The sequence below is a fragment of the Rhineura floridana genome, chromosome 10 (genome assembly GCF_030035675.1).
Source record: "Rhineura floridana isolate rRhiFlo1 chromosome 10, rRhiFlo1.hap2, whole genome shotgun sequence".
NCBI classification, from domain to species: domain Eukaryota; kingdom Metazoa; phylum Chordata; class Lepidosauria; order Squamata; family Rhineuridae; genus Rhineura; species Rhineura floridana.
In genome coordinates, this window is record NC_084489.1 from 36,341,510 (window position 1) to 36,366,727 (window position 25,218).

At 40.9% G+C, this 25,218-nt stretch overlaps 1 protein-coding gene across 4 annotated transcripts in view; it reads right to left on the bottom strand.

The window, feature by feature from the left end:
* Window positions 1-631: 631 nt before the first annotated feature.
* PLEKHA8 (pleckstrin homology domain containing A8) overlaps window positions 632-25,218 on the bottom strand; it is a 38,326-nt gene continuing 13,739 nt past the window's right edge. For all 4 annotated transcript variants that reach the window (XM_061585767.1, XM_061585768.1, XM_061585769.1 and 1 more), the window contains 11 exons: window positions 24,322-24,446; window positions 22,052-22,210; window positions 21,229-21,269; window positions 18,892-19,037; window positions 18,031-18,196; window positions 16,575-16,660; window positions 14,680-14,738; window positions 10,513-10,643; window positions 9,448-9,518; window positions 9,106-9,167; window positions 632-7,271 (listed from right to left, as the gene is read on the bottom strand). In XM_061585767.1, coding sequence (XP_061441751.1) covers window positions 7,074-7,271; window positions 9,106-9,167; window positions 9,448-9,518; window positions 10,513-10,643; window positions 14,680-14,738; window positions 16,575-16,660; window positions 18,031-18,196; window positions 18,892-19,037; window positions 21,229-21,269; window positions 22,052-22,210; window positions 24,322-24,446 — 1,244 coding nt within the window. In that variant the 3' untranslated portion in view covers window positions 632-7,073. The remainder of the gene's footprint in view (window positions 7,272-9,105; window positions 9,168-9,447; window positions 9,519-10,512; window positions 10,644-14,679; window positions 14,739-16,574; window positions 16,661-18,030; window positions 18,197-18,891; window positions 19,038-21,228; window positions 21,270-22,051; window positions 22,211-24,321; window positions 24,447-25,218) is intronic.

The following is a 25,218-nucleotide window of genomic DNA, read 5'->3' on the forward strand; positions in this document are numbered from 1 at the left end:
AGGAAGTGAATACCTGTTGCTTGGGACTGCTAGTGGGTCTCCCATAGGCATCTGGTTGGCCACTGTGAGAACAGAATACTGGACTAGATGGGACTTTGGCCTGATCCAGCAGCTCTTATCTTTTATCAGGAGCCCAGATCACATGGAAACCTTGTGTAGTTTCCTCCCTGCAGACCTTGTTTGAAGTCCCTTTCATGTGGATAACTTGTGACAGAGATTAAAACACAGTTTAGAATTAAGGATGAGGGGAGAGATTTTAAATAATGGCTTTTTGTTTGTTTTGGTACGGATGCATTTACAATGAAGAATAAAAGGGCCTTAGAGATTTGTTGGCAATCCCTGAGAGTGGTGGTGGAAGTTGATGTTTCCTGTTCTTATAGTAAATACTATTAGTATAAATCTAATTCTAGCCAAAGCCTTGTCTCTTTTAACTCTGTACAGTAATGCTTCTCAAACTGTGTGTTGTGACCTACATGTTCCTAGGTGGGTTGCAAACTGAGTGTCTTTCCCCTCTACATCTCTAGAGGTTTGTTTGTCTTGCTTCCACCAGGCGGACAGTGTGCATGGAATACTGTTGCGAGGCCCTTTAAGAAACAGGCTCCTTCCCTTAAATTCTATTAAAATGTCTTTTATTTATATATTTATCTTTTTAAAAATTACAGCCTACTCATCATGACCACAAAGGCATCCCAGAGTGGGCTACAACATTCATAAAACCACATGAACAACAGTTAAAACAGTAAAATTCCATCAAGACTGGCAGCAACAGCCGCTTAACTAAAAGCCAGAGTAAGTGGGAAAGTGTTTAATTGGCGCTGAAAGCCCATGAAGGTTGGCACCATGCTTGGAGGGAATTCAATAATGGGGGTGCTTGTACATAGAATTGCCTCTTCCATGTAACTGTATACTGAATTACAGGTCAGTGTGGAACTACCAGGAGAATATTTATTTTATTACATTAGAAATATCTCACCTTTCCTCCAAGAAGCTCAAGGCGGCATACATGGTTCTCCTCATTTCATCCTCACAACAATCCTGAAAGACTGTGACTGGCCCAAGGTCATTCAGTGAGCCTCATGACTAAGTGGGGATTCTCCCAGGTCCTCTGGAATAGGTTACCTACCGAAATTAGGCAAGGGCCTGGTGTTTTGATACTAAGGTGGCTATTGACATTTTTTCTTTCATTTAAGGCTTTCCCTATAGTGTGACCCAGTCATTTTATGGAATCAGTTTGTAATGGTCGCAATGGTTTTATCGCCTATAGTTTACTGAGTTTGTATTTTATTTCACTGTGCCCCATTTTGGTAATTTTTGGATGTAAAACTGTTTATAAATCTGCAAATTAATTAAAAATCAGATCAAATCAAACAACAACAGTCGTTTTGCCCATGCAGAAGTGCTTTGTGTACAAATCCTGCCATGGCCAAAGCTGTCTTCTCTGAACACTAAGCTTAATCTCTCTCTCTCTCCTGTCTAACATTCCAATATGTAAAGCTTATTTACACTCAAGCCAATAGTCTAAAGCTGCAGCTATGTTTGGGACTAATTTCATTGCCCTTGTTATTGCTCTTCCACTCTTATCAGCACTTTGCAAGCAGTAAGACCATAATTCCTCCTATGCTTTCCCCAATGAAAGCCAGGGAGCACCAACGCTGAGCAACCCTCGAATCTGCTAAGTGAAACAAAAACTTCAAAAGACAGCTTTATTTCACCGGGAATCTCTCTCTTGCTGGCAGGACATTCTTCAAAGCCAATTGGAGGACAAGTCATGGGGTGTGTCTTGCTCCCACTGCTTGTCACAGGGCTTGGTTGTCAGTCTCTTGGGCAACACAAAAGTGCAAAATGCAACTGTCAAAATTGATGGCAGCTAGCAAGACACAGGAAAGCAAAGATGAAGCCGGGAAGTTAGCCCAAATCTCTAATTTAAACAATACTAGCTGGTATAGCACAGTGGGGAGGAGAGCCTGCCTGGGAGTCCAGTCTGTGAGTTCAAATCCCTGCTCGTGTCTCCTGGGTGGAAAGGGCCAGTTAAAGATCACCCCCACAGTGAGTGGGTCAGGGGTTATGTGCCCTGCCACCTGTGCAGCCATGGGCCAGCTGCATAGTCCCAAGAAGCCCAGTTGCTCCCCAACTGGCAGTTGCAGACAAGGAAGGGGCTGGCTTGTGCAGCTGTGGCAAGCTGAGCAGGCCCTAGCCAGCTGGGGAGGACTAGCCTCAGAGGGAGGCAATGGTAATCCCCCTCTGAATACCGCTTACCATGAAATCCCTATTCATAGGGTCGCCATGAGTCAGGATTGTCTTGAAGACAGTCCATTTCCATTTTCAGCTTAAAGTATAATAGGTGTTATTAAACTATTTCTAAGCACAAAGTCCCTGCTGCAGAGCTTCATGTGTGTGTTAATGCTCTTGTGCAGAAAGGCTTAACTTCAATGGGAGCTCTGTACCAGCTCTCTCATGGCTAGAAATAACCACTGCAATTTAGAGACAATAAAATCAAAGGAGGTTTTATTATTATCACTGAGTTGCCACATGTCATTGTGGTCCATGGGGATACTCCTGAGGTTTTTTTTATCATCTCTGGATTGTACCCATTACCCAGTAATTGCAAAAATGTTGACCATTTTCAAGACAAGCAAGATGTTCAAATGATGGGAGAGGGGTGGAAACAATAAATAGAATTGTAGGTATCATTTTCCTTTCATGACATTACTATGATACCTTATTCTCTGATTGTTTTTAAAGGAATAATTCTTTGAAGAATCCTGCTGCTAACATCAAGATCCTCACTTTATCTGGCAATGCTCTGTTTGGATATCCAGTCTCAAAACATTTGGCATGTTAGTAAAATGGATAATCAGAATATGATGGTATGCCACTATGCTTTCAGGTTGCCTTTTAGTAATTACCTATGTTTTAAAAATTAATCATTGCATAATATTAAATCAATATAACACACTATAAACTTCTACAGGGTGGGGTATCTCTAGAAAAACCTTTTGTCCTTTTTTCAAACACAACAGGCATATGTTACTTTACAAAGATATACAGTTTGCAAGTCAAACATGCCAACAGCAGTTCATATATTATCACACAGTACTCCTTTGGGGTTTCTTAAGACTTGTGCAAAAGTAGACCATCCAGGCAGTTTATAATGGAAATGCACTTTGCAAGAGGTTTCAACTGGTCTACAGTATATTTACATTAACAATCAGTTTCTCTTTAACTACAGGCTTTGAAGACTGGGTTTTTGCCCTTGCTGCTCAAATCCCTGAGAATACATAATTACCAGCCTTTAAAAAAAGAAGAGTCAGATGATGGAAAAACACCAGGGTATATCATGCTCCAGCAGCTTACAAATCAGTTTTGTTCGTGTGACAAAAGTCACATGAGTGAAACATATGAATCGCTTAGCTGTCACACAAAGCATGCTTATAGTTCAGCTGAGAGGTACACCTCATTATTCTTCTAAGCCCCAAACACTTCACCTTACTATCCCGTAAAATGCCCACACTTATCATGGAGTCAGAGAACAAGCTATTTTCTCCTACTAGGCAGACTGCTGTATTTATTTATACAGTGCCTACATGATTTCTATATCACCCCACTAGGCCTTTCCACCACTTAGTAACTTCATTTGACAAACACATAGCTGCTATCAAAGCCAACATTCAGCACCATAATAGAACATTACTTTCCAGGATATCTATCTCTATATCTTTGTGGGAAGGTTGTCAGAATCCCAGACTTGACAAACCAGACTTTTCACAAAGAAAACAAAATACCTGGTCATTCAGGGAAGACCTTCTGCTGAAGAAATAAAGGGATAGCCAGAGATGAAGAAACAATGACAAAATGGAAATATATAAAATACTTTCAGCACAAGTGCCTGTTATAAAATGATAAGCAGTAGACAGTTTAAGCAGATGAAGACTGAATGCCACTTAGAGTAAACTAAAAAGCATGTAGGGGTTTTGTCCCTGGCATGCAATTCAAATATTCATACCCTGTTATATCACTGTCAAGCAGCCCAAAGTGGTTGGAATGCTGGATAAATGAAGATAATGACCAGAGCACATGGGAAACACACCACATGATCACCCCATCACATGCCAAACTCTGCACAGGTCTGCTTAATCTACCTTTTCACTTTGATCACGTGAACTGGACTCTAAACCAATAGCTATAGATCCTGCATCCTGGATTTTCACTTTGGAATGGTGAGACAAAATTAAAAATATGTCCCCTGCTGCAGCTCAAATATCATGACCTATCTATCATAGCGGTCAATGCTTGAAGTAAATTTAGAGAATTAGAGAAGTCTTTTTCCATTTAAATTATTACTTTGCTGCTGAGATTAAAGCAGAATGGTGTTACAAGTGGGAAATTCCCTCACCCAGAATGTTAATGACAACAACATTTATAAAGTGCCTCCAACATCTAGTTGCTGTACATTCAGTAGAGAAATGCAAAGCTGTTTCCCCACAACACAGCACATTTAAACTTCTAAACTGTAATGAGAAGAAAATATTTCTCAACCAATATTTAAGATAGTAGATGTCTAAAAGGATGATAAAAAGCACACACTGTGAGCACCTGAAGTTCAAAACAACAGAGGGTCATTGGCTGAACATTTCTCTATTGAATCACGCATTTATGAACCTGCTTGCCACCTTAAATATTTATTAGAAAGTTGGAGTATAAATGCAGTAAGTGAACAAATAATAGATCAACCTCAAGACATTCCACAATGATAAGAAGTTGTAGTTTGTATTAAGTTGATAAAATATGACTGTGCTGGAGGAATCCTGTTTTTTATGGCAGTAGCTGAAAGCAAGAATTAATTAACAGCCGCACTGATCTCTAACAATAAAATTTTCCTGAATTTCCCAAATTACAGATTATTTGTAATTTTACAGCCTGAGCAGATCATTTGACATCTAAATTCAAACATTAAAATTGGCCTTTTAATTCATTTAAAGCTTTCTTAGAAACTGCCGACTCAGTGTTCCCTAGTCTCCATCCTAAAGGCAACTGAGATCCACAGATATGCTTCAAGTACAGTGTGGATTTATAAAACAATTTTCAAAAAGGTCCTGTTGTATGGGAATCCCATCATGGGAAGCATTTGATGGCATTGGATCTGGTTTCTTCATGATTATGCAGCCAAATTTCTCCTTAGAGGTAGAGAAGGGTCTGTCAGTATGGGCAGGCTTGAAGCAGGATGAACTTGAAGCTGCAATAGTTTTCCCCTAGTGACGTTGAGGGTAGGTTCAGATGAGTGGGAGCTCTAAGGCAGCTACTTTTACCAACAGGTACCAACTTACTATAACTTGTAGCTTTGTGAGTTGATCATTGTAGCCTCCAACTATGCATTTCATCTCAGCAGTACCACCTCTTTGTCATAACATACTTGAAAATCTGAGGGTATGTGTGTGTGTATGTTAACACACGACTGATCATGCAAATCTCCTTCCCATATGGTTACAGTAGCCACACACTGAGCTTTCAGGTTGTTATCATTTGGCTCCTGACTTGTCTTGAGTAACTTTCTCCTACACAGAACAACTTGACCCCAGGCCATCATGCTTCTCCACAGGAGACCAATGACTCCCAAGTATTTCAAGAAAACAAAATATCTATCTGGCATGTGGGGAGAGTGTGACATACCAGAAGGAAGGAGAATCAGACAGAAGGACCAGCGGAATGAAGAGAATCAATAGAAGGGAAAAACAGAGACGCTCCAGTGGCAATTTTCTGGGAGGTGAACATGAAACATGGAGAAAAGGACTGTTTTTGGCAACTTACTGGTATGTAGTCCTGAAATCTAGGAACATTGCCCACCTCCATTTCTACCTATGTATCATGCAAAAAGGTACAATTCTGAATTTGCTTTTCTATAAGTTCTCAGAAGTAGCTCAGTTAGCACTACTACAGTCTCCTGTGTGTGCACGCTCTCTCTTCATATACCGGTTACTAATCTTAGATGCAGAGGTGAATTTTATACATAATTGTAAGGAAAGCTGTTCACTCTGAACTCTGGTTAGGCAACCCTAGTATACTTTTAAAACATTGTGGAAATAAAAAGCCCACATATTCTTAAATAACATTTGAACCTTCAAAAAAAAAAAAAAGGACTTCCAGCTACTCATAAGAGTACAGTTGTTAATGGATCAATCACCATTCCACTATAGCACAAATTCTGTTCCAAATTGAGCCATTTGCAACCCAGCCTTGAGAGTGATTTAAATACAGATGCATGTGATTTAGGGTTCAAACAAGCCTCTAAAACGAAGAGTGCAAAAGCTGCAATCCTATATCACAAGGAGATCTAATTCCAAAGCAAGTTAACCTGAGAGTTAGGAAGCATCTGCACCAGGTGATCGTGGAGCAAAAAGGTGCATTCTTCCATCCCCCTTCCCTCTGCCCATCCACCCCATCTGGTAGAGCACAGACATGTAGGTTAGCAAGCAAAGCACGTACACAGCTTTTAAGAGGTCAGCAGTCATCTGTCATTATGGTAAGCAGAATGGAGCAGACTCTTAGTTGCTGCAAACTGATATAGTGCTTTGCTGGACGGATGGAGCTAATGGATTCAACATGATGAAAGTGGAACAGCAGTTGTGATACTAACCCCTGGCTTCTGGATGTGATTTAACTTACAAGAAAGACTTGCACTAAAATGCAATGGGTATCTTGTAAATCCTGGCTGCTACACTAAACACTGCTATTGCTTTTGTTGATTGAATCTCTTCAGGAAAGACAAGCTCTTAACTATTCAGCCCAAAGGTACTATATTCTGTGGCTTCACTTGTTGGAGTCACTGCCGCATATGGCCTGCCACCCAGCAAACACCACCAGATCTGGCTTACTTAGGACAGGCACAATCTTGCCTGAATAGATAGCACCTTTGCATTTAAACACAAACACACATTTTTAAAAAAGTATAAAAAACAGAAGCTTTGAGTCCCTTCCCAAGCATGGAAAAACACAAAGAAACAGAATTGCCTTCTGGGAAAAAAGCTATGTTAGCAGACACAATCCCTGAATTTGTGAGGCACTGTGTTGGCGGGTGATCACACCACTTCGTCCGACTCCAACCCATGTTCTTCATAGAGTGCATCCAAGATGCTAAGATGCTTTTGCATGGCTGGTAGGTAGATGTCAAGGTCCCTTTGCATCCCATTGTAAAATGCTTCTTCCCGATTATAATATTCTCCGACAGATAGGGCAGCCGCAAAGACTTCAAAGCTGGGAGATGCCCTTAACGCGAGCTACAAGGAGAAGCACCAAAGGTGGTCAACAAGATATCTTATTTTTTTTACTCGTGAGAGGAGTGGGGAATCAGCAAATATTTTGGTTTGAATGGTGGCAAAGAGTTCTGTGAAATGTAATGAAGACTAACAAATGTATGGTGGCCCTCCAGGCTGGTGTTTTATTGCAAGTGTATTTAGCAATATGTTCTTGACACAATAATAGTGCATCAGTGGTGGATTTATTCTGCTTTCTTCTGCAATGCTTCCCCAAGGCTACCATATTATTGTATTATAGTGCAACAAAAGTGAGGGGGGGGACCCTCAGAACATGTGTGGTATGAAAAGTTACAGGATTTTATACCCTGATTGGAAATGAAGCAGTATGACACACCCAAAAGCATTTGCAGGCGCAAATAGTGTCGAAAGCAGGATCAAGTATGCCTGCTTCATGAGTACAAATCATCATGAATGCACAATAAAAAAGATGTCCAGATGGACCCTTCATATTTTCACATGAGAAGAAAATCTGCTTTAAAGAGGAAGACTTTAAAAAATAAAAAGGAACATGCCCTGAATGCTGATACCGTACATCAATCACAACTGGGTTCCTTGGGAGAAAGGGCAGGATTTAAAATTAATAAATAATAGTATCAAGTCAAACACCAGGAACCAACAAAATCTTAGATGTAGATTGCGATCTTAAAACTAACTTAACATGCAGATAGAAGATTTCCAAAAAGGCAGAGAAGTAGCAAGCTAGAGAACCCAGCCTTCACTGACTACAGGCAGGGTCGGTCAGGCTAGAGAGAGGACTCCTCCCCTTAGCGAAGAGGGAAAAGCCTAGAGAAGACCCTGCCTGATCCTTCCAGTAGGTGTCACACCTATGTCTTCCATCAGAATCGAGCAAACTTAAAGGACATGCAACCAGTTTTGCTATTTGCCTTTGGGCAATTTTTTTTATTCCTGCATCATTTGCTCCCAGGGCATCTGCTTTTTAATGGTCTCAGTCATGTTCTATTCCAATATTTCCAAGTCTCCATGCCCCTCTGATTCTGCTGGAGAGTCAACACAAGGGTAACTGTGTGACATGGAAAAAGTGTAAGGAGATCACACAAAAATATCCCCAATTTCCCCCAAATCCTTCACACACACACCCCAACAACCCTACATCTAGCTTGTATAGGCTCCATTTATTCCCGGCATCATTTCTCATATTAAACAGGAGAGGGAGCTGCCAATTTAAGTTATCATCCTATATCCATTAATTAGGAGTAAGTTACAAAGAATCTATTGGGGCTTATTTCTGAGTAGACATGGATAAGACCATGCTGTTAAAATGGAAGAGAGCTGGAATCAGGGAAGAAGGATGGAAGAAAAGAATTTGATCCACCATTCCCTGAAATATCTGTGCTTCTCTGTGACATGTGGTGACGAAGGAAGCGCCACATTTGAAGCTGATCAGAGAGTTAGAAAACTTACTCAATAATCTCACTTTTGTATCACTGAGTAACCAGCCTCCTGCCCAAGAGCTTATTGTTGGTAAGCTCTTGAAATGCCAGAGGTTAAGTCAAGGATATTACTGAGTACAGCAAGGATGGGCAACCTTTGTCCTTCCATACGTTGCTGGCCTATAGATCCCATAATCCCTGGCCAGTGCTCAGGGCTGAGTTCAACAACATCTGGAAGGCCACAGGTTCCCCACTGCTAGCTTACAGCATCCGTACAAACTAGTTTCAGAGAAATAGAGAACAGAGAACAGTTAATACACAAAGAGTAGCATATGTGAGCTATAAAATAATTGGGCTAAAAGAAATCTGCTCTTACTATCACCATCAACTATTCACTCACTCACCGCAAAAACTCCTCGGACAACCCAGCCGTGGTATTGTCGTAAAGTTTTGCCATACGCATTATCTGTAATTAGACAAAAAGGAAAGCATTTCATGTGATGCTGTGAATCAGACCAGCTTTCGAGACAGTCTCCTAGGCTTTACAAAATAATAAATTGTATAAATTTTTCTTAACACAAACGTGTTAATTTCCAAGTATGATTTTCATTATAAGGACTACTCTCACTCAGTAATTGAGATCATTCCAGCAAAAACAATTAAAGAAAGCAGTCCCTTCCCCCCACCCCACCTCCATTTCCAATAAGTGGAGTCTTGCAATTTTCCACAAAATATTCAGTACTTACTCAATGCTGTTTGAATGTTCTTCTCTCCGTTCTTTAGTTCTATCAAAAACTCCTTCAAAAACTTTAACCCCCTGTTTGGAACAGGAGAGTGAAGTTAGAGTACGTGTTATCACCTTAAATTGTTACTTCAAATAATCTTCATATAGAAGATATGGTCAGTGGGATGTGGGTAAAGGGAGGGGAGAAAACCTCTTTCTGGTCACCAACATTAACCATTGTTGCTAAAATGGCAGTGTCCAGAGAGGATTCTTGAAACATTTGAGGGGGGGGGGAGTTGTATAGCACTATAATCTTTAACTGATATTTTGCTTTTTAAAAAAAATTATAGCTGGCAAATCTAAATAAATAAATAAATAAATGGGGTGGTAAAATGTTGCCACTGCAAAGGTTGCAGAGTGTGGTGAGCTTCAAATGGCTTCTCAGGTGATTCAGACTTCCCCCATCCACAGCAACTATGTCATGCCCGCTGCTGTGGATAGAATATAGCAGGATAGACATAAAGAAAAACTGTAACATCCCAAAGCGTGTGGAAAGTCAATTGCAATTCTATTTGTAGCTCACAGGAGAAGAGCAATGATAATGAGCACTAGGAACCCCCTCTATGGAAGAAGCCTTGGCATGTCTAACAATTCAGGTTTGAAGGCAGTCTGAGAGCACCTCTGACCACTTCCTGCGAGTTCCTTTTATATCTAAAACCTATATCAAGTCTTATTCAGTTTATCCTGAGTGTGAAGCTCTCTGGTAAGACCAAGGAAAGCAAGTCCAGAGGAGGTAAGTCCTAGGCAATGTTGACTGGCATTGCTGATTGTTAAATGTATTCTTTGTATTCTTTTAGAATCCAAATTAAAAATCAATAATTGAGTGATATCTGATGTTAGTCACAGAGTAGATACACTGAAACCAACCAACTTAAATCTGTTGATTTAAATAGATTTACTCTCGAGTATGACTTAGTTGGATATCGCCCAGTGCTCACCAGTTTTGTACAAAAATTAATCACAGTTAGCGATGCTATCTGGGTAACAGTGTTTGTCTTACCAATGTTCCAAAAGTTAGGCAACTTACCTTTTAAGCCAGAGGAGGGCCTCTGTGGCAGAATTTCTAAGTCGTACCTCTTCAGAGTGTAATTCATGAAGTACAATTTTCTGAAGAGTACTGAACTCATCCTTGTTGGTTATATATTTCTGATTTATTTTCTAGAAGGGATAGAGAACTAGATCATACACTTTGGTCTTCATGGTGTACTATGAGAAATATTTATATAAGACTTCCCGTACTGCGTTTGGTATTTCTGGCAGGCCCATAGCCAGACCTTAAATGGTGAGGGGAAGGGAAAGGATAGCACTAGGAAAGGGGTCAAAAATAAAACTGTCAATTCTGTAATGCCTTTATTAAAAAATCTATGATGTCACCAGAGCTTGGAAAAGTTACCTTTTGAACTACAACTCCCATCAGCCTCAGCCAGCATGGCCACTGGATTGGGCTGATGGGAGTTGTAGTTCAAAAAAGTAACTTTTCCAAGCTCTGGGTGTGACTACACTTGGAATGCTGGATACAGTCCTGGCTGCCCCATCTCAAAAAAGGATATTGTACAGATGGAAAAGAAATGGAAAAGGGCAATCAAACTGATCAGAGGGCTGGATCACCACCCCTGGATCATGCAGAAAGACAGGGATGGGATCCGCTTGGTGGTGCTTGTTCGGATAGCGTTCTGCCAAACTAGCAGGCTGTTATAGTCCGTTTACATTATTCTTCTGCTATCCTTTCCTTTTACTGATTCTTTTTGTCTCCCCCAAAATAACAATATTGTTGTAATTATTCCCAATAAGGTTTTCCTTTCAGAAATAAAAGAGACTTTCTCTCTGCTCCATCCCCATCCACCCAATCCTCCACCTGCTGCTCCCCAGCTGTGGAAGAAAGTGAGAGATGACCTGGTCAGCTACCCTGAGGGGAAGGGAAAGACTGTCTGGTCAGTTTCACATTAGCAAGGCAAAGATGTTGATCAGTTTAATTTTACCAAAGCAATGACAACTGCTAGTCGGTATCTCCTTAGCAAAGTAAAGACCCATTCTGGTCAGTTTCATGTTAGCAACACAGCACAGCAAATAAACAACAACATTGTTATATCCAATGTTTTGTTTTGTTTTTAAAAAAACTGGTGTTGGGAAAAGGTGCAGAATTTTGCAGCATTCAGGAATGGTCTTCAAAGATAGCAACCGTGCAAACTGTGGAGAAGTGGGGTGCTAAGTTCAATTTTAGAGAAATTCTCATCACTCCTAAGTAAAGGTTACATAGAATCATAGAATAGCAGACTCAGAAGGGGCCTATAAGGCCATCAAGTCCAACCCCCTGCTCATTGCAGGAATCCATCTTACAGCATACCCAACAGGTGGCTGTCCAGCTGCCTCTTGAATACCTCCAGTGTTGAAGAGCCCACCACCTCCCTAGGTAACTGGTTCCATTGTTGTATTGCTCTACCAGTTAGGAAGTTCTTTCTTAAGTTCAGCTGAAATCTGGCTCCCTGTAACTTCAGCCCATTATTCTGTGCCCTGTACTCTGGCATGATCAAGAAGAGATCCCGGCCCTCCATTTTAAGTACTTGAAGAGTACTATCATATCTCCCCTCAGTCTTCTCTTCTCAAAGCTAAACATGCCCAATTGGTTCAGTCTCTACTCACAGGGCTTTGTTTCCAGTCCCCTGATCATCCTTGTTGCCCTCCTCTGAACCTGTTCCAGTTTGTCTGCATGCTTCTTAAAGTGCGGTGTCCAGAACTGGATGTAATATTTAAGATGAAGCCCAACCAGTGCCGAATAGAGAGGAATCGTACTTCACGCAATTTGCAAACTATACTTCTGTTAATAGCATTTGCCTTTTTTGCAGCCACATTGCACTGTTGGCTCATATTCAGCTTGTGATTGACAACAATTCCAAGATCTTTCTCGCATGTAGTATTGCTGGGCCAAGTATCCCCCATCTTATAACTGTGCATTTAGTTTCTTTTTCCTAGGTGTAGAACTTTGGACATCCCTGTTAAATTTCATTCTGTCATTTTGGGCTTTTTAGTTTGGGAGGGGAAAGAGAGAGGGAGAGTTCAGGGGGCATATGATATTTATAAAAATATGCATGATGTGGAAAAAATGGACAGAGAAATTTCTCCCTCTTTCATAATCCTAGAACCTGGAGACATCCAATGAAGCTGAATGGTGACAGTTCAGGTCAGAGAAAAGGAAGGGCATCTTCATACCTTCCCTGGGAATCCATCCCATAACTTTAACCCTTCCCTTTCTCAATGGCATGGCTTTATTTTTCCCCTTTTCCCTCTAAATTGCAGCAGAGAAAGAAGCCATGATCACAAATGGAATGAGGGGGAGGGAGTTCTTAACCCTCCCACCCACAATGATCCCAAACACACACCCCTCCCCAAAGGAAAGGGAGAAATGCCAACTTAGCAATCAAGTGTTTCATGTTTGGAAGCACTCCACTTCTAGCTTAAAGCAGAACAGCAAATGTAGGGTACTATTAAATTGCCCATGCCTAGAAACACCCTACATCTTGGTATCCTAAACAATTAAGAATTTGAAATGAATAACTCACTGTAACACCCTTTGTCAAAAAAGATGGTAAGCACCTTGAAAATAATGCAGTGATTACTAGGAGCCAACAGGGATTTATTAAGAACAAATCCTGCCAAACTAATCTTATCTCATTTTTTGATTGGGTAACCTCCCTTGTAGACTGTGGGAATGCTGTGGACATAATATATCTCGACTTCAGCAAAGCTTTTGACAAAGTGCCCCATGATATTCTGATTAGCAAGATAGCTAAATGTGGGCTGGATGGAACAACTATCAGGTGGATCCACAGTTGGCTCCAGAATCATACTCAAAGAGTGCTTATCAATGGTTCCTTCTCAAACTGGGTGGAAGTAACGAGTGGATTACCACAGGGCTCGGTCCTGGGCCCAGTGTTCTTCAACATTTTTATTAACAACTAGGATGAGGAGGTACAGAGCATGCTTATCAAATTTGCAGATGATACAAAATTGGGGGGCACAGCTAATACCGTGGAAGACAGAAAGAAAATTCAAAGGGACCTTGATAGGCTGGAGCATTGGGCTGAAAACAACAGAACGAAATTCAACAGGGATAAATGCAAAGTTCTACACTTAGGAAAAAGAAACCAAATGTACAGTTATAAGATGGGGGATACTTGGCTCAGCAATATGACATGTGAGAAGGATCTTGGCATTGTCGTTGATCACAAGCTGAATATGAGCCAACAGTGTGATGTGGCTGCAAAAAAGGCAAATGCTATATCAGGCTGCATTAACAGAAGTATAGTTTCCAAATCATGTGAAGTATTAGTTCCCCTCTATTCAGCACTGGTTAGGCCTCATCTTGAGTACTGCATCCAGTTCTGGTCTCTGCAGAAGGATGCAGACAAACTGGAACAGGTTCAGAGGAGGGCAACAAGGATGATCAGGAGACTGGAAACAAAGCCCTATGAGGAGAGACTGAAAGAACTGGGCATGTTTAGCCTGGAGAAGAGAAGACTGAGGGGAGATATGATAGGACTCTTCAAGTACATGAAAGGTTGTCACACACAGGAGGGCCAGGATCTCTTCTCGATCGTCCCAGAGTGCAGGACACGGAATAATGGGCTCAAGTTGCAGGAAGCCAGGTTTCGACACTGGAGACATTCAAGAGGCAGCTGGACAGCCATCTGTCGGGAATGCTTTGATTTGGATTCCTGCGTTGAGCAGAGGGTTGGACTTGATGGTCTTGTAGGCCCCTTCCAACTCTACTATTCTATGATTCTAACCCAGATCTCATTCACACTCCCTAGTAGCAGTAGGGTTTGGAGCAGCGTCCCTCTGCAAATTTCCAGAATGCTCCAGTAACCATCCCGACTAGGAACCACATAGGTGGGGCCAGCAAAAATGATTTCTTGCCTCCTGACTGCCAATTGGGGAAAGCAACATTTGGGAATTAGCCACAGCATTGGCCCTATCAATGTGGTCCTTGGATTCAAATGCTCATCTGCAAGCTATCTTGCCATGGCCAAGTGGCTGAGGGTAAACAAGCCCTAACAAAGCATGTAAACTGAGAAGTACATAAAGAGTAAAGGAACATGCACAGAGAGTCTTCCCCTCCCTCTTCTCCGATCTGCAGGATTATTTTAAAAAGAGCTACATTATCACTGACAACTGAGTGTGAAACTGAAGCCATTACCTTGATGTTTCCTTCAAAATCCATTTTAACAGGAGCAAAGACTGTGGACCCAAGTTTGTCTAGGAGAAAGAACACATTTTTTCAAGACTCCTTATGCCTCAAGGTCTGTTTTGGCTTCCATCTACTAAACCATGATAATGTAACAGGGCAGAAAGGGTTAAGCATCTCTGATTTTGCTGGAAGGCAAAATTGGCCTAGTTTTGCATTAGAAAACTTCCAGTGACATTGCTGTTCTCAGCAAATCAGTGATCCCAGCATTCTTCACAACCAGGTGGAGGAGGCATTCAAAAGCATGCAAAGAAGCCAAAGCAAACAATATTGTTCCTCCATTTTGTAACTGAAAGGGATTCTTGTCCAAGATGATGATTTGAGCGCTGTGCTGTGGATAACTTAACGACATATTATTGGATCAAAGGCAACCACAGAGGATAAGGCTATCAGTGGCTACTAGCCATGATGGCTATGCAATTCCTCCATAGTTGGAGACAGTGTGCTTCTGAATACCAGTTACTGGAAACTGCAGGAGGGGAGAGTGCTCTTGTGCTCAGGTCCTGCTTGCGGGCTTCCCTTGGGCATCTGGTTGGCCACTGTGGGAACAGGATGCTGGACTAGATGGGCCGCTGGCCTGATCCAGCAGGCTCTTCTTATGTTCTTAACCACAAAGCCTCAGACTGGAGAACAGCTTAAAAAGAAAGCCATCAGATACATTCACTGTATACTGTAAAGAGGTCTGTGCTGGCTAAATTTGTAAGATTTTTTTATTTTTATATTCTTATATCCTAACTTTCCTCCATCATGGCACTTACAGTGATATACATCAGACTCCTAGCTGGTCGCCCATCCAGACACTGATCAGCCCCAGATCTATTTAGCTTCAGCAAGGCGATAGGCTATTTTGCCCACAGACCATGCCCTGAAACTGCACAGGGTGCATTTCACTAGCCTCCCTCAAAAGGCGGCAGCAAAGAAGTGCCTCCAAAAAGATGCCTACATGTGCACAGCATGCTGGGTTCCTAGAGTAGAGGCTTGGGAAACCCTGTGTATAATACATATAGTTGGAGTCATCTAGGAGGCACATCCCAGCCATTGTTGCAGCTGCCCAGAAGACTTCATCAGTGTAAGGTCCAAATAACGGTGGTAGTAGTAAAAGGCATACTGTATTTTGGACAAAATAGATCCAAAAAACTTGCCTCCCTAAATTGCACCCTGTAGTCACTTCCTGAGGAAGAGGTAGACAACATGATTGGATTTCAGGTGTGATTGTGCTAAAACTCCCATAATTCCTGAGCACTGGCTATGATGGCTGGGGCCGATGGGAATTGTACTCCAACAACATCCGGAGGGCTGCCCCTTGACTGCCTCATATTTTGGTCAGATTTTCTACAGCTCGCACAGCATGGTTTGAAGCACACAATACAGCAAGTCTGGATTTGGCTCGTGTTTGGGAGGGAGATTGCCTCAGAACCATATGTACACTGCAGTGGGTTTTATGGGAAAAAGACAGGATACAAAAGAAACGTGATTAAATTCATTAATATAGAAAGCTGTGATTTCCAATGAAAGGAATGATTCCATGATGATTCAGTTTTATTCCCCAGATGTACCTGTTTCTTCCAATGTTGCCTCTTTCAAGAAGGTCTTGCCTCAGTTTAGCCAAGTTCACCTGAACAGTTACTTCTGTTTAAGGCCCAATTGGTCTCCCAGTGGCAGGAGGAGAGCTGGGAGGAAGAGTACACAAGCCTGGGAGGAGGCTAGATTCATTGCTGTCTCACTAAACCACAGTTTATCATGATGTCTGAATGGAGCCAATAAGGCCTCAGTAACAAAGTAGACTTGCCCAAACAGGAATATTCACCACACAATATATGCCACTGAGGAAGCAAGTAATCACATACCCAAGACTGGAACTATTTCATTGCAAGATTGTAGAAATTCTTCTGTGGGTATGCCTCCATCCTCAAAAAGCTTGATATCACTAAATCTTTGGGGAAGAAAACAAAGAGAACATTAAGACTTCCACCATCACTTCAGTCAGAGGTAATGGAGTAAGTCTGCTTTAATCCCATTTCAAAGCCAATTATGCTACTCATCTTCCCAACAGGGACAATGCTGGAATGATACATTTGGAGGAACCCATAGGGTGGCAAAGAGCTATTCAGATGGACCAAGGATTTTATTACATAATCTTTATAGAAGAGATTAACACAACATTCATACTAACAAGTACAGAAATGTACATGCTTGTATCCTCCTGCGTTACCTAGATATTTATACCGTCTTTTGTGTTTTTATTGTGTTACAGACATACAAAGAATGTTTTTAATTGTGATGACGTTTTTAAAATGTTTTTAACTATGGCTGTGTTTTAAAATGTTTTTAACTGTTTTTAGAATGCTTTTCTTTTTCTTGTTGTTCATTGGTTTTGTTGTTATGTTTCAGGAGAAAGAGCAGGATATAAATTCAATTAATAATAATAATAATTACTAAGTATGTGAGTAATTTGGCCTCGGCTGTCTCAAGTCTTCATCCAAGCAACAGTCTTGGGGCCAGTTCATGTAATCAGCAGCGGACAGCATGGAGGGGCAGAGGTGCTTAAGAACAGCTCACAGGCACAGAAAAAATAGTGCATGGGCCACTTTTTCCATTACTTCATCAATGACAAATAGTTATCAGTTTTTCACTGGCATAAAACAGTTGTAGTAAGCATATATATACCTGAGAAATACTTTTTATTCCAGCTGGCATTTTAAATTATTTCTCATTTTCTAGTTTTTAACTTTTATCTTTATTGTATTGTTGAGTTTGACGTATGTTGTTTACAGACAATTGTAATTCAACAGTATATAAAATGTCTAAATAAATAAATAAAAGAGTAGGCAAAAGCTACATCAGGATCTACTGGTAGATCTTTGGATGACTTGCAGTAGATCAGAAAGCTGCTCTTACTCCCAGGTGTTTAAAAATAGCTACAATTAAAAGTCATTTAGGCTACTGAAACAAACAAGCAACAACAAAATCTTGAGAGAAACTAGGTGTGGATTGGTGTGTGAAAAAGCTCAGGGCTTAGCTCTGGTACTGGAAAGAAATTCCTGGTACCCTTTACCTTTCTGCAGTTCTAAATGTATTTCTGTCCCATGGAAAGCTATAAAAAACTTGGGAGGCAGTATCAGGGATCTAGCAAAAAAAAATACAAAGCAGATCCCACAAGTCGAAAGCCTGCCCTCTCCTGCCGTACAGAAAACCAAGTCCGAAGAGCTCCTTCTCAGATTCAGAGGAGCAAATTCACCTTGCCAGGCATGAATCCCATGCATTAAGGTTCTTCACGCAATTTCTGTCCAAGTGGCACATTACCTAATGCTCATAGCACTGAAGAAAGTAGGTAAACCTTCATCTGTTTTCTCTCCCACTTGCAATGCTGTTGATCTGTTTACGGAATCCACTACGGACATTACAGATATGTCATCTTGATTGTCCCCTTTTGGCAGCAGCTTGTTTACTCCATCTTTATTGTCACCACCTTGGAATGAAAGGAACAGAAATCTTAAGAAAACTAAACTAGATCATCTGTGTCTGAAATAATAACAACAATAAGAAGAATAAGACATCTGTAGTGGATTTTATCTTCTCTTCCGCATGTCTCATTCAGTAATGCCCTGTTTTTCAAGACAGATTGTAATCTGCCAGCTGCCTGCTCACCTGGTATGTGTAGAATCCTAGCAGCAAAACTGGGAGATGGATGTAGCTTGCCACAAGCTGCCTCTGACTTTGTGCATAGCCGGTGTGGTGTAGTTGTTAAGAGTGCCAAACTAGGAAGAGGGAGACCCGGGTTCAAGTCCCCACTCAATCTTGGGCTAGTCAGGATCTCTCGGCAGATCTTTTACCTCATAGGTAAAGTGAGGTAACTACTTCATGAAAATAAAAGGGGAGGGGGCAGAAAGTTGTGTGCACTGCCCTGAGCTCCTTGGAGGAAGGGCAGGGAGCAAACTGTAATAATAAAGTCTTCAGACTGGAGGCCTGCTTGTAAGTCTGCAACTGTGGCTCTCTCCTCTTGGCTTTTGCTGAGAATATACGGCGGGGCTTAAATTGTACAAAGTGATCCATTATACTAAGTTACAATAATTACTGGCATGCTCCATTTCTGTTTCAGTAGACAGCAAGAACACAAAATGATTTAACACCATCAAAACGGTCTTATAGTTTTGAGTAATTCACCTGTAAAATTCTCTTTAATATGTTCTTTGCCGGGCATCGTATCAGTTTTCAGGGGCACAGGGGTCACTTTATCAATCAGGGTTTGCTCATGAAGGTTGGTGTTTGCATTTATAGATCCATTTTCACAGTTTTTTAGTTCCATCTGCCTGGGAAGAACAAAAGAAAAGAGAAGAATCCCAACTGTTCAATAAGGTTTTTTTTCTTCTTTTTCAAAACAGAAGTTTTTGATTACAGTTTTTGAACAATACAAGTAAAATAACACATCCAAATTAAAATAGAAAGGGAAAGTCAGAATAGGAAAAGGGGACATGGATTAAGGAGTTTGGCCATATGCATTGTTAATCTAAATATACTGGACTGCTGACTGTGATGCAGCTGGCCAAATTTTCTCTTATTTATTTAAAAGCATTTATATAACGCTTAATATTTCAAAAATCTTTAAGCAATATATTCTTCTTCTTTGTGCATCACTACATTGCCAACTCAAATTAGGACACAGAATAATTTGTTCAATAAGATTAATGCTTGTATAATGTTGCTGTGTACACTTCCATCTCTGTTTTCTCTAGAATGGTGGTAAAAACAACAATACACAACAGACTATGACTGGGCCAAAATTCCCCTCCTGGTTCCCCAAAAATATTATTCTTCTGCAAAAATGGGGGCCAACTTTCTATTCTTTTCTTGGCGGTGTGTGTGTGTGTGTGTGGGATTTCTCTGAACTTTTTGGGATGGGGTTGTCGTTTACCGTACTGGGTCTTATCAGGAAGTTGTTGTTTATTGAATTTATATACTGCCCTTCCTCCCAAAATTGTGGCTGGTGGTATGTGGTGTCACTTGCCAGCCATACTTCCCAGAATGCTTTGGGAGTGATGCAATGTGATGTGGCTTCACTCCCAAGGCATTCCAGAATTGGGCTACGGAAACAGGCAGCCACAAAATATGGCATAATGATAGCACTCTTCAAGTACTTGAAAGGTTGTCACGCAGTGGAAAATCAGAATCTCTTCTCGATCATCCCAGACTGCAGGACATGGAATAATGAGCTCAAGTTACAAGAAGCCAGATTTCAGCTGAACATCAGGAAAAACCTCTGTTAGAGCAGCACAACAATGAAACCAATTACCTAGGGAGGTGGTGGGCACTGGAGGCATTCAAGAGGCAGCTGGACAGCCACCTGTGAGGAATGCTTTAACTTGGAATCCTGCATTGAGCAGGGGGTTAGACTCGATGGCCTTCAAACTCTATTCTAAGATTCTATGAAAATTGTTTCAGTTTTTAAAAGGAGCTTTGTGGCCTTAAAATGTCTTCATAGCGTACATATTTGTTGTGGCCTGGCCCAATGTTTAATGTATTAATTTCCCATCTAAGAGTCTTGAGAAAATATAAAAGGGAGAGGATTTTCTGCAGTCTTCATCAGTCTTACGGATTGATCCAATGTACATAGTGCTATGCTGCTAGCTGAGAGGTCCGAACCTTGCCTTCCATAATGGTGAGAATTATTCCATTTCTTTCCAGATAAGAGATTGAAATGTATTGAAATGTGAAATGGAACTTTCCTGATGTTGATTCCTTGCAATATAACGTCACCAATATTGCAATGTAACTTGTATAATGTCTACGATTGAATTAATAGTACATTATACTTTAAGATATGTTACCTGTATAATGAAGTGTATACTGATGTATAAGCCTAATATATAATACTGATATATAATACATAAGAGAGCTGAGAGAATGCCATTATGAGCTACAGTTAGTCAGGACTTTGGCCCTGACCTATATGGTTCTGATTCACTGGCTGGGCCAGAGACTTATGTGTGATTTGTATATGTAAAGAAATGTGTAGTCAAAAAGCACAAAATCCTTTCGCTATGGAATTCTCATTATTTTTCCTGAGATATCCCTAAACCTTAGTATGTTATTTGGTGGGACCTCGACCATAGTTTGCCTAGACAGACCTAACTGCACAAGGAAGACATGGTTCGAGGCCATTTCATATTAATCCAAGATTAGTAAAACAAGAGTGCACAGTTTAAAGTGGTTCAGTTGCATTGCTTTAACAATGGAGATAAACGAACACAAATCAAGTTCGAGGAACTGATATGTACCCCAATTAAATGTCCTTGTGGTGAGACCTAGGGGATGGGTTCCCTCTGATCAGTTTAAAGTATGTATGTATTACACATGCGTATATATACACACACCAATCACAATCACAAGCTGTTATGCTTTTTCTCTTCATTATTTCTAACAGTTTCACAGGATTGGGTTCATCACAAAGAGCCAGGCACTGAGCAATTGTACAAGTGAATGAACAAAAAAAATGTACCATACCTTTTTGATATACCGTGGCTAAACATGAAGGAAGGTTTTAGCTGGAAGAAAAAATAAAAAAAACTGTTTATGATGCCATTATCCAGGCAGCTCAGTAACTTGCATTCCTTCAGCGGTGGCCAATGGTAGTGGCCATCTTGCCCCCCCCCCATCAGCAGCAGCTACTCAGCTGCTGGAGGGGTTAGGTGTGGCACCACCTCTCCCCACTGCTTGCTACAGCGAGTAACATCCAAAAAGGATGGAAGAATTGAAGACACAATCTTATATATGTAGGACTAGTCCTACCATTAGGCAGAGTGAGGCAGCCATCTGAGGCGGGAGGTGCTCGGTGGCAGTCTGACACCATTTCCCCTAAGATTGACTTCCCTGCACCCCCCAAAAAAAACTATCTGTTGCCCCCAAGTACAGTGGAGAAGTCTTCCCACGGCCATGAGTCAACTGCTAGTCTAGTTGGATTCTACATGTGGAAAGGGAGGGCACCATCTCTCCCTTTTGCCTCAGATAGCAAAACATTTTGGACTGGCCCTGTTCATAGGAGTATTCTGCTCTTCGTTGTCTCAGGAGTCACTTTTCTCATCTGTTGACAGAAAGTGACTTACTGGGCATTTCACAAACGGTCTTCCAACCATAGCTTGAGGCCCATCAATTTCTTGTACACTTTAACTTGTAGAGTTCCAAAACGGGATACAACTCAAACATGCAAACTAGCACGCCAGCTCCTTTGTTTAATTATGCATTCTGAAGTTGCTTTTAGTGCTAAAAAGCTAGAGCACCCAGGGGAAGGGGGTTACAGTGCAGCATCATAGGTTGTGCCTGAGCTTACCTTGTTTGATTTGGGGGCAGCTGAAAGTGGAGATCCAGAGGGTGTGTGAGGAAGCAGATCAGAAGAGAAGGCTGCATTTGCAATCTGCATACATTCTTCAAGGGTCTTCAAGAATGTGGTACAAGTGGATTTCAACAGTGCTCCCATATCAATGCCATTCTGCAAAATGGGAAAACTATTTAACCTTCCCATTTCTAGGTTGCTGAGCCTGCCACAGCAGAGAGACTCCTAATGCTTGCTGTGACCAGCACAGGTGACATATCTGTGCAAATAACTTATTTCTCTATTTAGCACACTTGTATACCACTCCTTATTCTCTGAGTTCCAGGGCAGTTCACGGTGACATAACAATGCAGGAAAACAAGCCAAAACAATAAATCAACAGAATAAAAGCTGTGGATAAAACAAGTAGACTAAGACTCAAACATGGCTAACAGAATTTTTTAAAATCCTAGGCGAATAAAAAGTGTTTTGCTGATGCCCCAGTATAGGTCATGTTGGGGGATCAGGTAGGCCTCCTTGGGAACTAGTTCCATAACTAGGGCACTACAGCTGAAAACAGTCCTCTCTCTTGTTAACATCTGACTCACTCCTGATGCTGGGAGGCACATGGAAGATCATCTCAACAGATGAGGGCACCAACAGTGAGGGAATTTTAACATGGGGGTAGGTCTCCTATTTCCCAGTACTTGACTGGATGCCCATGGCATGCCATTCTTAATTCAAAATAGTAATCATATCCTCCCCTTCTAATCGTAACCAGAGTGGAATGTAGCATAACCATAAAGCCATACTAATATAATCATAAAACACACGCCTAATACACAAGTTCTAAAGGCAACAACATGCCAACCAGATAACCCTGAACAGCAGGCTAAGGCCGCAATCCTAAAGCCAGCCTTGGGATGCAGCGTAAGTCCTGCCCTACCAGTGGGGTGGCACTTATGCCTCTTGGAGGAGCCTCTGTGTGCTGATGGCAGAAGGGCTTAAAAAGGGGGTTCTGAGCCAGATTGTGGGAAGTCTTGCACCTGCAGAATCCAAAGCCCCCTCGTTCTCCCAAAACCCAACCCCGGAAAGGGCAAAAGACATATGCCAGTCCTGGAAAATGTTGAGGACAGGTAGGCTTCAAAAAGAAAAACCAAGGAGAAAACACATGAAAAAGCCACCACCTCTCACCTTGGACAGAGGCAGCCAAAAAGGCTTAAGAAGCAGCTGTGGCTCTGCTACAGGATATCCCCCACCCTGACCTTAGGATTGCTTAGCCAAAGACAATGAACATTTAAACTGTCAGCAATAAAAGTAGGTGTTACACATTAAAAGCCTAAAAATAAGAGTCTTTAATTTCTGGCCAAAGAGGGCACCTGCTGTTTGTTTGTTTTTTATTGGAAGAGCATTGCTCAGCTGTGGCACTGCCACAGAAAAGGCCCTGCCTCTTGGGCTCACTCGCCAAGTATCTTGAAAGCAAGGTATTGGCCATTGACATCCAACACTGATCTTTATTTAGCAAGGTCTTCAAAAGTAAGGCCAATAATAAAGTGATTAGAACGACATCATCAGTGTACCGTCTCCTTCAAAGCCAGTTATTGGCAACTGTACACATGCAACATTATAACTCTCCTCAGAAGTCTTTACAAAATGAAAAGGCTCCTACTAGACAGAGCATGGGGTGATATCATATTAATGATATGGTGAAACATATCTGCCTACAAACTATTCCCATGGGATTAGTGGTACTGATGTGAAAGGGGGTAGGGAACAGGTTCAGTGGCCAGGTGCAAGAGAGGACAGCGCTCCTGTACCTTCAACTGTTGTGTAGAAAAAGAAGATTTCAGCAGGTGGAACTCTGGTCACCACACCTCAAGAGGGATATTGTAGAGCTGGGAAAGGCACAGAAAAGGGTGACCAAAATGATCAAGGGGTTGGAGTGGCAACATCTGGAGCTTTAAAAAAAATTTTTTTTTTTAAAGGCAAGCAAGTGGGATTATGATTTGCATGCTGTGGGGATAACGTTTGCCTGGCGATTCAGGACAGATAAAAGGACTTCTTTACACATGTGTAAAGATTATTTTACAGTTTTTTAAAAAATGTTTTGCTTTTAAGATGTTTTATAGATGTTTTTAGTGTTTTATTGCCTGTTTGCCGCCCTGGGCTCATTTTGGGAAGAAGGGCAAGATATAAATTTAATAAATAAATAATGAATAAACAATGTTCTACACTAGCGCATCAGCTCTCGCACTTTTGACATGGTCAGATTTTATTAGATATATTACCTGAGCAGCTGAGACACCAGACACCCCAGTTTCCTTAGTTTTATCCACTTGCTGAACAAGGAGGTCACAATACAGCCTCAGTTCTGCCATTTTTGTCTTCAACACATCAGTGTTTTCTGTAAACTCTAAATTAATGATCATAATCATGATAACAACAACACATCAGGTCAAAAAGAACTTCATACAGTTGTTAAATTGATCAATATTTTATCAGAATCTAGTGCACTTCAAATTTAAATGCATAATATTGCAAAGATGTCCTGATCAGAAGATTGGCCATTTATTTATTCTATAGCATTTTGAACAAATATAAAAGGGAAGATCATGGAATGGGAAATTATTGTTTTATTTTTTGATATTATTATGGTGATATTATTGAGTTACCTTATTTACTAATGTATTAAATCAGTCCTGGATAATGAAAGAGTATGCAGGATTTCAATCTAGACAGAATGGCCTAGGCAGAATAAAAAGGAGCCAAACTCCAGATTAATAGCTCAATCATATGCATATCTACTCAGAAGTATGTTCCATTGAGTTACTACCAGTAAGTGGGTATAGGATCACAGCCTTAAAAATTATAGATGCAAAAAGTGTTGGAAAGGTAAAGAGAAGATACATAATTTTCAGATTTGACAATTATAATTGATAACTGATTACATTAAACTTATTCAGAAGCTACCACTAAGACTAGATACAATATTATGAGGAAAAACAAATTTTATTAACACCACAATTTTACATTACATAACCCATTCAGGAAATTAAACCTAGCCATCTTATTATCTGGAAAGACTAGTAAAACAGGAAATTGACCCAGAATGGTGTAATGCTTAGAGTGTTGGATACAGATTAGGGAGACTCAAGTCAAATTCCCATTTGGTCTTAAAGTTCACT